General features: G+C 44.9%; 1 protein-coding gene across 10 annotated transcripts in view; it reads left to right on the plus strand.

Annotated features, from left to right (window-relative positions):
• Positions 1–15,460, plus strand: part of arhgap21a (Rho GTPase activating protein 21a) — a 105,909-nt gene that overhangs the window by 75,752 nt on the left and 14,697 nt on the right. For 6 of the 10 annotated variants that reach the window (XR_016486612.1, XR_016486611.1, XM_036944123.2 and 3 more), the window contains 4 exons: positions 4,262–4,340; positions 4,918–4,972; positions 8,873–8,896; positions 10,845–12,855. Coding sequence is in view for 8 of the 10 variants with exons in the window: in XM_036944123.2 (XP_036800018.2) it covers positions 4,262–4,340; positions 4,918–4,972; positions 8,873–8,896; positions 10,845–12,855 (2,169 nt within the window). In the remaining 2 variants the exon portion in view is untranslated. The remainder of the gene's footprint in view (positions 1–4,261; positions 4,341–4,917; positions 4,973–8,872; positions 8,897–10,844; positions 12,856–15,460) is intronic. The other 4 variants (XM_090199680.1, XM_090199678.1, XM_036944121.2 and 1 more) reach the window with 1 other exon arrangement.

Consider the following 15,460-nt stretch of genomic DNA (forward strand, 5'->3'; position numbering starts at 1 on the left):
TTTCTTGCCACTGTACCTTTCATAATATTTCTCCTGTTGTTGTGCCATGTGCGTATTAACCTACCTCCTCCTCCTCTATTGTTTCTTCATTCCTTCCTTCAACAGGTAAATTAAATATGTTTTGTTGTCCTTATCTTCATCATTGTAATGACATGTTTGAATAATATAGGACTAGAATAAGATGCAGGCGGCTATCACTTCTCTTCACGAAGATTGACTGGTTGTGTGTGTTTCGCCAATCATAATGGGACCCATGTCATCCAAAAAGGTATACTTTTTACTCATCTGTCCATAGAACATTCTTCCAAGAGGTCTCGATGATCATCCAGGTGCTTCCAAGGTGCTTTTTGGCAAACTTCAGTCAACTTTTTGGATGAGACGGGTCCTGTTATGTCTGGCGAAAACGTAACACTGCATTTGACAGTAAGAACCTCATACCAACGGTCAAGCATGGTGGTGGTAGTTTGATGATTTGCTGCCTCAGGACCTGGACAACTTTCCTTAATAGAAGACACCATGAATCAGATCATTCTACAGGAGAATGTCAGGTCATCTGTCTGTGAGCTGGATCATGCAGCAAGACAATGAACGAAAACACACAATCAACTCTACATGAAAATGGTTAAAAAGTAACCAATTTGACATTTTGGAATGGCCTAGGCAAAGTTCAGACCTAATCCCAATTGAGATGTTGTGGAAGGACTTGAAACAAGCAGTTCATGCTTGAAAACCCACAAATGTCGCTGAGTTAAAGCAGTTCTGCATGCAAGAGTGGGCCAAAATTCCTCCACAGAGATGTGAGAGACTGATCAACAACTACAGGAAGCATTTGGGGCGGCATGGTAGCCGAGTGGTTAGATCATTGGACTAGAAACCGAAAGGTTACAAGTTCGAAACCCAGAGCTGACAAATCTGTCGTTATGCCCCTGAACAAGGCAGTTGTGTGAGGGGAAATGCTACCCACTGTTCCTAGGCTGTAATTGAAAATAAGATATTGTTCTTAAATGACTTGCCTGGTTAAATAAAGGTAAAATAAAAACAATTTGATTGCAGTCATTGCTGGTGGCACAACCAGTTATTGAGTGACTTTTTCACACGTGAATTTGTTAATAAAATAAATAAAATAAGTACAGTGGGGCAAAAAAAGTATTTAGTCAGCCACCAATTGTGCAAGTTCTCCCACTTAAAAAGATGAGAGGCCTGTAATTTATAGGTACACTTCAACTATGACAGACAAAATGAGAAAAAAAAACACACTGTAGGATTTTTTATGAATTTATTTGCAAATTATGGTGGAAAGTAAGTATTTGGTCACCTACAAACAAGCAAGATTTCTGGCTCTCACAGACCTGTAACTTCTTCTTTAAGAGGCTCCTCTGTCCTCCACTCGTTACCTGTATTAATGGCACCTGTTTGAACCTGTTATCAGTATAAAAGACACCTGTCCACAACCTCAAACAGTCACACTCCAAACTCCACTATGGCCAAGACCAAAGAGCTGTCAAAGGACACCAGAAACAAAATTGTAAACCACCAGGCTGGGAAGGCTGAATCTGCAATAGGTAAGCAGCTTGGTTTGAAGAAATCAACTGTGGGAGCAATTATTAGGAAATGGAAGACATACAAGACCACTGATAATCTCCCTCGATCTGGGGCTCCACGCAAGATCTCACCCCGTGGGGTCAAAATGATCACAAGAACGGTGAGCAAAAATCCCAGAACCGCACGGGGGGACCTAGTGAATGACCTGCAGAGAGCTGGGACCAAAGGAACAAAGCCTACCATCAGTAACACACTACGCCGCCAGGGACTCCAATCCTGCAGTGGCAGACGTGTCCACCTGCTTAAGCCAGTACATGTCCAGGCCCGTCAGAAGTTTGCTAGAGAGCATTTGGATGATCCAGAAGAAGATTGGGAGAATGTCATATGGTCAGATGAAACCAAAATATAACTTTTTGGTAAACTCAACTCGTCGTGTTTGGAGGACAAAAAATGCTGAGTTGCATCCAAAGAATACCATACCTATTGTGAAGCAAGGGGGTGGAAACATCATGCTTTGGGGCAGTTTTTCTGCAAATGGACCAGGACGACTGATCCGTGTAAAGGAAAGAATGAATGGGGCCATGTATCGTGAGATTTTGAGTGAAAACCTCCTTCCATCAGCAAGGGCATTGAAGATGAAACGTGGCTGGGTCTTTCAGCATGACAATGATCCCAAACACACCGCCCGGGCAACGGAGTGGCTTCGTAAGAAATATTTCAAGGTCCTGGAGTGGCCTAGCCAGTCTCCAGATGTCAACCTCATAGAAAATCTTTGGAGGGAGTTGAAAGTCTGTGTTGCCCAGCAACAGCCCCAAAACATCACTGCTCTAGAGGAGATCTGCATGGAGGACTGGGCCAAAATACCAGCAACAGTGTGTGAAAACCTTGTGAAGACTTACAGAAAACGTTTGACCTCTGTCATTGCCAACAAAGGGTATATAACAAAGTGTTGAAACACTTTTGTTATTGACCAAGTACTTATTTAAGTACTTATAAATTCATAAAAAATCCTACAATGTGATTTTCTGGATTTTTTTTCTCATTTTGTCTGTCATAGTTGAAGTGTACCTATGATGAAAATTACAGGCCTCGTCTTTTTAAGTGGGAGAACTTGCACAATTGGTGGCTGACTAAATACTTTTTTGCCCCACTGTATATATTGTTTTGTTATTTGTTAACTCTGATGTTGGACGATTAGGCCTGGCCCACCGCCGGTGTTCCAATTCACCCTATAGGTGTTCAGCGTGGTTGAGGTCAGGGCTCTGTGCAGGCCAGTCAAGTTATTCCACACCGATCTCGGCAAACCATTTCTGTTTGCACCTCACTTTATGCATGGGGGCATTGTTATGCTGAAACAGGAAAGGGCTTTCCCCACAAAGTTGGAAGCACAGAGTCTTTTAGAATGTCCTTGTATGCTGTAGCGTTAAGATTTTCCTTCACTAAAACCTAGCCCGAACCATGAAAAACAGCCCCAGACCGTTATTCCTCCACCAAACTTTACAGTTGGCATAGACAAGTTTGATGTGCTACGCGCTTCAGCACTCGGCAGTCCCGTTCTGTGAACTTGTGTGGCCTACCACTTCGCAGCTGAGCCTTTGTTGCTCCGAGACGTTTCCACTTCATAATAACAGCACTTGCAGTTGACCGGAGCAGTTCTAGCAGGGCAGAAATCTGACAAACTGACTTGTTGGAAAGGTGGCATCCTATGACGGTGCCACGTTGAAAGTCACTGAGCTCTTCAGTACAGGCCATTCTACTGCCACCGTTTTGTCTATGGAGAGTGTATGGCTGTTTGCTCTATTTTATACACCTGTCAGCAATCGTGTGGCTGAAATTGCCGAATCCACTCATTTGAAGGGGTGTCCACATACTCTTGTGTAGTGTACACTCATTGTGAACTGCCCTCCATACTGAGATGTGCTATCTGTCCCCACCCTGAGCATTGATGATTGATCATGCAGATAGCAGAGGGTAGGCTGTGTCCCGTAGAGAAGCCAGATTTAGACATTGCATATAGTTTAACAGTTCTATTTCACGTCGTGCTTTTCATAGGAATTATTTATTATAATTTACTGGTTTCTCACAGTTATTTATACTGGGAAAAGGGAGTGGTTCTGGGTGGTTGATCTTGGTATCCCGGTTTCCGCTATTCAACCCTAGCACAGACACACAGCCTAGCTTTCTCTTTTTACTACTGAATAGCCACTTTCCTGTGAAAGGGGAGTGCACTGGTTTTCCCACAATTAGCTCTACTCTGTCCAGAACTCCCTCTAACCAGCTTCCTGTAGATATCCTCTTCAGAAAACTTGAATGAAAAAGCCTGAGTCCTCAATGGCACCCTATTCCCTATACAGAGCACTACTTTTGACCAGAGCTCTATGGGGGTGCGCTATATATAGAGTATAGCGTGCCATTTTAATTTGGGACGTAGGCAACGTGTACAGTAGGGTTGACTATAAACACATTTATGTGTTCCCCTTTGACTATTTCCCTTTGATCCCAACACAGTCTTATCTGTGTGAGGGGAAATGCTACAGTACTGAGAGCTACATCCTTACCCAAAATGAGGGATTATTGGGCACACTGAGCATCACATTTTAAAATTGTCATATGGCGTTGCAACCATCCACTGTCAATGATTGTGTTTTTCTTTTCATATGCTACATGTCCATTGGAGACACATTCAATGTGTTTTCAATGTGAATTCTCTTCCCTTCAGGGGACCGGATTGTAAAGGTGAACAGAGAAAGTATCATTGGAAAGACGTACTCCCAAGTGATCGCTTTGATACAGAACAGGTAAGGGACTGCCTGCTTCTCTTATACATCACTCTCATGGAGTTTTACATGAAGAAGAGTGGTATTTTGAAACAATGCTAATAGGTTGCAGTAAACCTTACCAGGAAGTGCCTTATTAAAGTATTTAAGGCTATGCACATTTCAGAAACCTTGTCTCGTTTCGGTGCTATCGAGATTAGATTAAGTAAAAATGAACAGCTTTTTGTTATTCTAATCATTCAAACTAAATATTTGAAATGAAACATAAACCGTTTCCTTCTCTGGAAATTCAAAGGGTGCTATGTGGTGTCACTGAAATGCAGTTTCTCCAAGCACTTTTTCAAATGTTGCTCTACCCATTTAACATTCCTTGGAAATTGGCACACAGACATTGTTGAGCAATCCATGTGCCCATGGCATATATAACTGTCAGTTCCCAATGTTACTAAACCTTTACCCTCCTACTCATGAACATACCTTAAAGCTAAGTCTAAACTATACAAAAAAAAGGTTTAGTTGTTACATGAACTATGTTGATTGTGCACACTACTGCTCCAACTCATAAGCGGAATCTCTACTACTTTTGTCCCTCTCACAGCGACACCTCGTTGGAACTATGTGTGATGCCAAAAGATGAGGACATTTTGCAGTTGGTAAGTACAATTCATTTAACACCGTCCTCCTAACTTTGTGCTTGAGTATCTTCCTTGATTATTGTTGACTAGAGAATTGAAGTCACTTGTGAAGGTTTATGGGAATCATGAATTGATCATTGTTTGTGCCTAAAGTGGGATGGGTAGTTACTTTGTACTTTTTCTCAGAAGGTAGTTGTTCCCATATCCTCGGAAATGTACATACACTTAGGTTGGAGTCATTACAACTAGTTTTTCAACCACTCCACAAATGAATTTCTTGTTAACAAACTATAGTTTTGGCAAGTTTTGGCAAGACATCTCCTTTGTGTATGATACAAGTAATTTTTCCAATAATTATTTACAGACAGATTATTTCACTTATAATTCACTGTATCACAATTCCAGTGTGTCAGAAGTTTACATACACTAAGTTGACTGTGCCATTAAACAGCTTGGAAAATTCCAGAAAATGATGTCATGGCTTTAGAAGCTTCTGATAGACTAATTGACATCATTTGAGTCAATAGGAGGTGTACCTGTGGATTTATTTCAAGACCTACCTTCAAACTCAGTGCCTCCTTGCTTGACATCATGGGGAAATCAAAAGAAATCAGCCAAGACTCCAGAAAAATAATTGTAGACCTCCCACAAGTCTGGTTCATGCTTGGGGGCAATTTCCAAATGCCTGAAGGTACCATGTTCATCTGTACAAACAATAGTACGCAAGTATGAACACCATGAGATCACGCAGCTGTCATACCGCTCAGGAAGGAGACGCGTTCTGTCTCCTAGAGATGTACGTACTTTGGTGGGAAAAGTGCAAATCAATCCCAGAACAACAGCAAAGGACCTTGTGAAGATGCTGGAGGAAACGGGTACAAAAGTATCTATATCCACAGTAAAATGAGTTCTATATCGACATATCCTGAAAGGCCGCGCAGGAAGGAAGAAGCCACTGCTCCAAAACCGCCATAAAAAAGCCAGTCTACGGTTTGCAACATGTTGTGGGGGTGCTTTGCTTCAGGAAGGACTGGTGAACTTCATAAAATAGATGGCATCATGAGGAAGGAAAATTATGTGGATATGTTGAAGCAACATCTCAAGACATCAGTCAGGAAGTTAAAGCTTGGTCGCCAATGGGTCTTCCAAATGGACAATGACACCAAGCATACTTCCAAAGTTGTAGCAAAATGGCTTAAGGACAACAAGGTCAAGGTGTTGGAGTGGCCATCACAAAGCCCTGACCTCAATCTTAGAGAAAGTTGGTGGGCAGAACTGAAAAACGTTTGACCCAAGTTAAGCAATTTAAAGGCAATGCACCAAATACTAATTGAGTGTATGTAAACTTCTGACCTTCTGGGAATGTGATGAAAGAAATAAAAGCTGAAATAAATCATTCTCTCTGAAATAAATCATCTGTCTGCCTCCATCACTGTGAACGTCTCTCACATAGCTCTAGCTTGGCTTCCTGAACACATTCGGAACTCACCTTTTAATCTCGTTAATGTTTTTTTGTTTAAAATCTGAATTGTTTTTGATGAATGGCTATTAATCTATCTCTTTTAAAAACTTTACCCCTTTTTCTCCCAATTTTGTGGTTTCCAATTGGTAGTTAGTCTTGTCTCGTCGCTGCAACTCCCGTACAGACTTGAGTCGAAGGTCGAGAGCCAATGCATCCACCGAAACACGACCCAACCAAGCCGCACTGCTTCTTGACACAATGCCCGTTTTACCTGGAAGCCAGCCACACCAATGTGTCAGAGGAAACACCGTACACCTGGCGACCGTGTCAGCGTGCATGCCCCCGGCCCGCCACAGGAGTCACTAGAGCGATATGGGACAAGGACATCCCTGCCGGCCAAACCCTCCCCTAACCCGGGCGACGCTGGACCAATTGTTCACCCCCCATGGGTTTCCCGGTCGCGGCCGGCTGCCACAGTGCCTGGACTCGAACCAGGATCTCTAGCAACTGCGATGCAGTGCTTTAGTCCACTGCCCCACTCGAGAGGCTATAAATCGATCTCAGAATGTGCTACAGTGATATATGATGTAAGGATTGCAGGCTTGTGCTTTGTCAGTGGCTATGAAGTAGGGTTCAGGCAGGAGTTGGACAGTCGGAAGGGTGAATGAAATGGTAGGAGGGACATCCCAGCTTCAAGTGGTTTCAGATTTCACATCCTACATCACACAGGCTCTGAAAAATATACTACTGTGTCCGTGGGAACCAGGGCTATTGCTCAAGCCATTCCGATCTGCGGTGTCCACAGATCGATTTGAAAATAAGTGATAATGTCCTGTACCAGAACCCCCTAAACAGGATGTTAGATCTAAGAGAAATGTAGCATCATATAATATTCACTCCCATAATACTGCTGTCCCCTTTGGGTTAATGGCTCTCGGAGCATTTCCTCCCCATAAATAGACACCACACCATGCACTGGGCTCTCGGTGCAGGGCTTAGCATCTAGCAGACTCCCTGCCATGGACAGAGGCAAGAGGAGTCATCATTTTTGGCTGGATTTCTGTATAAGCACTTTGTAACTGCTGCTGCTGATGTAAAAAGGGCTTTATAAATACATTTGATTGATTTGATCGTTCACTCAGTACTGTTTTGAACATTAAGGTTTTCCTGCACTGTCCCTCAGGTTAGCTCAAACTCCAGTCCATTTCTCATGGATTACTGACCAGCGGTGGACTGTTGACAGCAGGTGAAGAGTATTGGCTGTAGGCTTGAAAGTGTGTTTGTGTGTGTGCAGGAAAAGGGCTGAGTAGTAGTGGCCCAGATGGAAAGAACTGCGGAGTGAAAGTGAAGGATGAGCCAAGTAGCGTGGAACGAAAGAGTGATAGAAAAGAGAAAGAGGACAGAGAGCTTTAAGGACCAGAGGACGAGAGCCTCTGTGGTGCCAGTCTGCCAGGGCCCCTCGCTCCACCTACCCATATTCCTGCCCGGCTCAGTGATCTGCACAGCAAACCAACGCCACCCGTCAGGGTCCAGAGCCCAGCAGACGATAACGCTATGCCAGACCACACCACCCCACAACCACAGTCACATCCTGTTATTCACTTCCACTGGTTCTCTCATCTGGAGTAAGGAACTGAACCGACTCCAGCCCCTAGTGTGATGCTAAATTCCACGCATAGCTAGATGGCTAGGCCACAGCTTGCCAAAGCCACACAAACATCTTTTGACATTTAGGAATGTATCGGAGCACTATTGAAGCCTGAGGTTATTCTCAGTAAATAAAACGGGCAATACACAGCAATTAGTGTTAGAAATGTATTTGTGATCTGGAGGATGGTTGGTTATACCTCAGCAAGTTTGCAATTGCAATTCTAACTTATCTAAATAGTGTAATTTGACTTTTAATACATTTTCAGTTTTTTATTGTATTTACTGTGTAAATAAAGCTGGAAAAAGTCTGATTTTAAGTGTTTTCATTTCAGGCTGTAAGGCAACAAAAGATGAACATTTTGAAAGGGGGTGGTGACTTTCTTAAATCCACTGTAAGAGAGGGATACCAAGGTAGAGGCAGCTAGTGAACAGCAGCAGCGGTAGGCAGTTAGATTACCCCTGGTTTATGACTACTATCAGGCAGTGTTGGTGAGAGGAGGCAGTTATGTGGGTGAGAGGCAGCCCTCAGGTGGCAGAGGGACAAGCAGGTGGCAGCTCAAACGTGACTGACTTTCCTCCTATCCGTTCCTGCTCCCGTCGTCTTTTTTCACTGCTCTTCTCTTGCCCTCTGCCTTTCTGTGGTGCATTCACACAGCGACCGTAGCCATGACAGCTCCAGCCTCTGTTTCTCTATTGCACATCTTTACTCCTCTTTCTCCCCTCTCCTTCTTCTCTCCTCTTGTCTGCCTCTTTCTCCCCTCTCCTTCTTCTCTCCTCTTGTCTGCCTCTAACCTGTCGGCTGGCAGTTTTCCAGGGATATCACTGCTCTGGTAAGAAGGGAAACTTACTAACTCCTTGTTTTTCTTTTTTGTATGTAATTTCTTCCCATGTGTGAATGTGGTTTCAGTCCTTTTTTAAAGCTGGTATCAACAGTGTAATGATTTGTCAATAAGCGTAATGTGTTTGCCTTCCCTTAGCTAAAACTGTCATCTCTACCTAATTTTGAATTGTCTCCATAGAACCTTGTGCCTTTTTGAATTGTTATACTGTATTTTTAAGTGTTTTTTTAGAGCTGGGGTTCTCAAAGTGGGGTCTGCGGCCAGATGTCAAAATATAAAAACAATATTTCATTTGTATTAATGATTATTACTAACAACAGATTAAACACATTTTGGCCAATTGATCCGTGGAATAAGTTGAGGGTATAATATTATTTACCTGCAATTTATGTTCTTAACCCTGGGAAACATGGGCCGAGGAGGCTCACAGGGATATTGCTATCAACAGTACTATCAACCAATTATCTTCTTTTTTTTTTCTTCAACTAAATACTTTTTGTATTCCCCCTAGTTATTTTGTTTACATAGATTCGCTGTCATTTTAACTCTAGAACTGCAAAGTTCTCGCTCTGCCTCATGGGAAAAATAACAACTAAAAATAACTAAAAAACTCTTCCACGTGACAAAATCTGTAGAATTGCAATTAGCTTAAACTGCAACGTGTTCTCTTCGATTCCAAGAGGCAGGCCCGTAAAATGTTCTTCCCAGGGCCCGAGACATGGTTCGTCATAGAAGTCATAGTAAAACTCCTTGTGTCCTATTTTTGTCTCACTCGAGTTGTGCTCTGATTATGGGGGGGGGGTTCCTGCTGAATTTTCTATTACAAAAGGGGTCTCACGAAGTTGGAGAACCCCTGTTTTTAGAGCATGCTAAATATTGACAGGAAAGGTGTTGTCGTTTCCCCATTCAAATTCCTGTCTCCCGCTCTCTGCTCACATCAGCGCTTGTTAGTTAAGCATTGAGTCAGTAATAATATAAAATATGCCATTTATCAGACACTTTTATCCAAAGCAACTTAGTCATGCATGCATACATTTTAAGTATGAGTGGTCCCAGTAATCAAACCCACTATCCTGGCGTAGCAAGCGCCAAAGCGCCTTGATCTACCAGCTGAGCTACAGATGACCAGTACATTTTTTTTTTGACAACATCACTTGACTTATGCAAATCTAGAGTTAAGGGCGGGGGCAGCAGACATGCTGGAGTCACTGTATAAACGTAACCCGACACCACAGACAGAGCACTCATCGATTTAAAGTCCAGCTCTTGCTTTCCCTTCAGTGAATTCTCGCACTACAAGGATGGGGAGATACATTAAATACCTGAGTCAATACACATCTCTGAACTGAGGACTTTTAGTAGATTGAAATCCAGCTCTTACCAGGCTTTATTCTGGGCCCTGGCGTCGGGCCTGCTTTTTTTTCCTCTCACTCTCCCCTTTTTTGCTCTCTCTTGGACATATCTGTTCTTTTTTCCAGCACTTTCCATTGGAAGAGGTCATCTGACCCAAACACACGCTCCCAGTGTCTCTTCAGGATTCAGACACTGCCGGGGTGGGGAAGGGCTGGTTGCGAACTTTGGCCAAGAGAGCAATACTGTGTTATCTTTTAGTCAAATGTCTTTGATGGTTTTTATAACATGTACATACAGTCTGTGTGTTCAATTGTTTATCTGTCATTTACTGTGTACTGAAATTTATCGTCCTTAAAAAATAATTTTGAGGAGTATATGGGTCATGTTTTTCTTTGTCATTCATCATATGATTTTTTTCTGGTCATTGTGCTGTAGCGTAGCTGTTTCTTTATGGGCATAGCAGAAAACTTAAGCAGTACCCAGAGGATCACGTCAGTTTGGTGCAATGGCACACTACAAAGGTTTTATGTGACCTATTTTTGTCCTATACAGTTGAAGAGACATAATGTCCCATAATCTCTTGCAGGCCTATTCCCAAGATGCATACCTCAAAGGGAACGAGGCATACAGCGGAAACGCCCTACACATCCCGGAGCCTCCTCCCATATGCTACCCGAGGATAGAGCCTAAAGCCCCAGGGATGGCCCAGGCCCTGGACCTATCCCCCTCCACAGAGGCCTCCCGGAGCGGCAGGCCGGTCCAAGCAGGGGCAGGGAGACAGGGTACCTCCACGGCAGGCCACACAGACATGGGCTACCGGTTGGAGATCTCTGTCCCCCCTTCTCCTCCCCCGCAGTCCCCTAAAACCCAGACGGTGGTTTGTGTGTGCAACGAGAGTGTGAGGACAGTGGTGGTGCCACCTGACCCAGTACCGGATCGGGGGCCCCGTTGTGTGTCTCTGGCTGGCCCCAGCCATAGGACCGACGAGAACCGTTTCGGAAGTCCCCTGGGCCTCTCAACAAGGCCTAGAATCCTCGTGACCCCTGGCCCCCCTGGAGGTTCACAGCTACAATATACCCCCATCCCCACCCGGCCCACAGAGTCCTCAGTCTTCTCCCCCTCTGGCTCTAGGCCTTCCCCAATCTACCCCGACAAACACCACCTCACCCCTTCCCCGCGAACCACGGTGGCCGACACCTTACCCTCCCCCACCACGCCCAACCACTACATTCCCTCACCCTCCTCTCCTGCCACGTCCAACTCACCTCACCAGAACATCGACTGGCGCAACTACACCACCTACAAGGACTACATCGACGCCAAGCGGCTGCACACCTATGGCTGCCGCACCATCCAGGAGCGTCTAGACAGCCTGCGGGCGGCAGCCAACCCCAACGCCGCTTACGCACTGCAGCCTGGCCCTCCCAGTGCCTCCTCCCAAGGCCTGGGAGGGTCCCAGATTAGACGCAGGAGCACGTCCCACGATCGGGGATCCTACCAGGGGGCCACTGTGGCTCCACTGCGCAGTGCCTCCCAGGAGAGGCTAGGTGGGGGAGGGCCCGAGAGGACAGCCATGCCCAGGGACTGGCCCCGGAGTGCCTCCCAGGATGCCCTACCCTCCTCAGCCCTCATGGGAGTGGCCAAGCCCCGGGCACGCTCCTGCGACTACCTGGGCCGGCAGGGCGAGCCAGCGGCAATGGTATCTACAGAGAGGGGTGTGGGAGGGTACAGCAGGGCAGAGCTGGAGGATAGCCTGCTACTATGCAGGGGTGAGGAGGCCAAAGCCAGCAGACACGGAGCAGTGCTGAAACAACTACCCCAGCCTCACAGGACCAGCCTTACAGGCATGCCCATCGCTGCCCCGATGTTCACTAAAGGTACGACGGAGCCGTTGCTCCCCTCTAGGACAGACAGCCTTGCACAGACAGCCCTCAGTAGGCCCTCGCGGTTGCCTGTTAAAAACTCCACCTCGGACCCATCGCCACTCTCCTTACCTTCTACCCGGGGCCCCGGTAACAGCAGTGCTATGGACCTGCTCAAAGACCAAAGAGCCATGGTGGTGGGTAACCACCTGGGCTACTCTTCCTCGCCCCTGCAGCAGCTACAGCTCCGGGGGCGGGCAGACAGCCTGAGAGAGGAGAGCGGGAGGGATGTGGGGCTGGGTGCCAGGTCCTCCTCCTGCTCCGGCCCCTCCAAAGTCCCTGTTCAGAGACAGCAGGCCACCTCCTCCTCTACCTCCACTTCCTCCTCCACTGTTAACAGTACTGTGACCCTCAGGTCAAAGGTCCCCGCCCTGGTGCGGACTAGCGGGAGGCCGTTGGAGGGTGTAGAAGGGCCGGACGCCACAGTGGTGGTCCTGAGAAGGGATAAGAACTCGGGACCCCAGCCCATCCGCCACCCCTCCTACATCCTGGCTGTAAACGACACCGACTTGGAGACTCCAATAGAGGTGGGGACTCTAGCAGCTAAGAGGGGATCGGGGGGCTGGCTATCCAACGACGTCCAGCGAGACGTGACCATGAGAAGGCTGGGAGAGCAGCACAAGGCCTCGTGCGCCAGCAACCTGGACGACTCACTCGACTCCATCCCCTTCATCGGTAAGGAAGACATTTCTGTTCTCACTCTCTCAACTCCTTTATTACCATAGCAACTCCTTACATAGAGAGAAAGTCCTGGGAAGGGGTGTGTCAAGCATCAACTTTAATTAGGTAACACATTTATAACACACTGTAACTCTTAGTATCAGGAGTTCCTGTTGCTCTGGTTTTGGCTTGCTTGAGGAGAGCGAGGGAGAATATGTTTTGTGTGGGCGTGTGTAGACTGATTCGCTTAATGTGCCTGGTAGAGCATGTAATATCTCTTGGGTGGGGAGGTTATACAAGGGTTTTGATGTTATCAGTTTCTGCCCTCAAGTCTTAGCAGGTGGAAATTGTCATGCGGTAAAAGTCCTGATGCTCAGACTAGCTGCTGTCAGAAATGTCCTCAACATCACTCAAGCAGGTCAATGTTTGTCATGAATCTTGCCCAGGAAGGCAGAACTGAGCATTTTCTTCTAGATAGGCCAGCTACAAAGTAAAAATTTGGCAATAATATTTAGAAAAAATGTATGAGAACAACAATGAGCTTTTTTGTCTTAATTTAAGGTTAGTGTAAGGCATTAGGGTTAGCAGTGTGGTTAGGGTTAAGTTAAAAAATAATATTGAATGACTTTGTGGCTGTGCCAGTTAGTGACTACTCTGCAGAACTGCTTCCATGCCAAGAGATACCAACCTGCATCTCTCAATGTCAACATAGCTACTAATATGGTGAGTTGTCAGTTATCGCTCTAGTGCAACTTCTTTACGATGTAAAACAAATGGTTTCCTTGGTGCTATACAGTGAAAGAGTTTGGATAGAGTATATCACCAATGTACGTATTGATAGATGTAGTTGGGCTACAATAGCTTTTGGTGGCAGGGGTTTATTGGCTGTTTGAACAGAGCTGGATTTGTTGTTGAGGTATGTCGTAATGCTTGGTCAGGGCAGGACAAGTCTATCTGAAATGGGGAAATTGAATAACGTGCATTCCATTTTTATTTTGATATTATTAGTATTGATACATTTACCATTTCATTTAGCAGATATGTTGAAATTGCCAGTCAGCTAGGTATATCCCCGTATTAAGTTCAATGCCTTAACAAAACATCTAACAAAAGAAGAGAGTACATTCAGCGTTGCCAGAATGCTTAAATACACCAATAGCAACAAATACCCTGTCTTCATTTTAAAAAGTAGCCGTTACTCAGTTCAACTCTTACCATTCAAACCAACTGTCCAACAACTGCTGTGCATTGTGTGTCTGGCAGATTTAGTAGTTTTGTACTGAGAACAAGCAAATGTCCCGTTCCTGCTTGTGTTTTCCTGGAGCAAATGTGTTTCGAATGCATTGCGCTGATGTTAGGAGTATCTTAAGCGTTCGCAATTACAGCTGCACTTTTCAGCTGTCAGATCGGAACGGAACTCTTAATTTATCTGGGTTTTTTTGGTAGACTTATTATCATGTATTTGATGGTGTGTTTTTTTGGTAGACTTATTATCATGTATTTGATGGTGTGTTTTTTTGGTGGACTTATTATCATGTATTTGATGGTGTGTTTTTTTGGTAGACTTATTATCATGTATTTGATGGTGTGTTTTTTTGGTAGACTTATTATCATTTATTTGATGGTGTGTTTTTTTGGTAGACTTATTATCATGTATTTGATGGTGTGTTTTTTTGGTAGACTTATTATCATTTATTTGATGGTGTGTTTTTTTGGTGGACTTATTATCATGTATTTGATGGTGTGTTTTTTTGGTAGACTTATTATCATGTATTTGATGGTGGTGTTTTTTTAAGCTAGATTTGATGTGCTCTGAGTTTACGTGCCAATAGTTTTAATAGTTTCGTTGACATGACATGAGCCATCATCCACCAATCAGGGCACCTTTTACTCAGACACCAGTGGCCTGGAGCCCACATGGGTTAATAATATTCTCTTACACACACACACCTCCTTTACATACTCTCTCCCACACACACCTAGACACAATCAAACACTCACAGCACCTCGTAAGCTTCAGTCTGCCTCATGCATAAATCAGCAGCCCACCTGTGTAGTGGTCGCATGCTATATTTAAGCAATAAGGCCCGTGGGGGTGGGGTATATGGTCAATATACCACGGCGAAAGGCTGTTACGCACAACGCAATGCGGAGTGCCTGGATACCGCCCTTAGCCGTGGTATATTGACCATATACCACAAACCCCCGAGGTGCCTTGTTGCTATTATAAACTGGTGACCAACGTAATTATAGCATTAAAAATAAATGTTTTGCTATACCCGTGGTCTGATATACCATGACTTTGAGCCAATCAGCCTTCAGCTCGAACCACCCAGTTTATAATGTATAGTATTAGCTGAGCAACAATGTTTGCTCCATCACTCACAGCCGTAATGCTCTGTTTTGGGTAGTCTTACATTTCGACAGCTGTTCCATTTTAAACTTGATGGCTTGAACTGACAACGCAAGGCGTTTCAAGTACATGTGTCGAACAACGCTGTTTGTTGCTGTTTTCACAAACACATGAAATAGGGAACATCTGTCCCGATTTGGCAGCCGTATCATGGGAACGATCTGTGAGGTTATGTTGGGGAATTTCACTGTAACAATCTCTGCAGCC

The sequence above is a fragment of the Oncorhynchus mykiss genome, chromosome 15, assembly GCF_057628025.1.
Source record: "Oncorhynchus mykiss isolate SJ-2025 chromosome 15, ASM5762802v1, whole genome shotgun sequence".
Taxonomy (NCBI): Eukaryota; Metazoa; Chordata; class Actinopteri; order Salmoniformes; family Salmonidae; genus Oncorhynchus; species Oncorhynchus mykiss.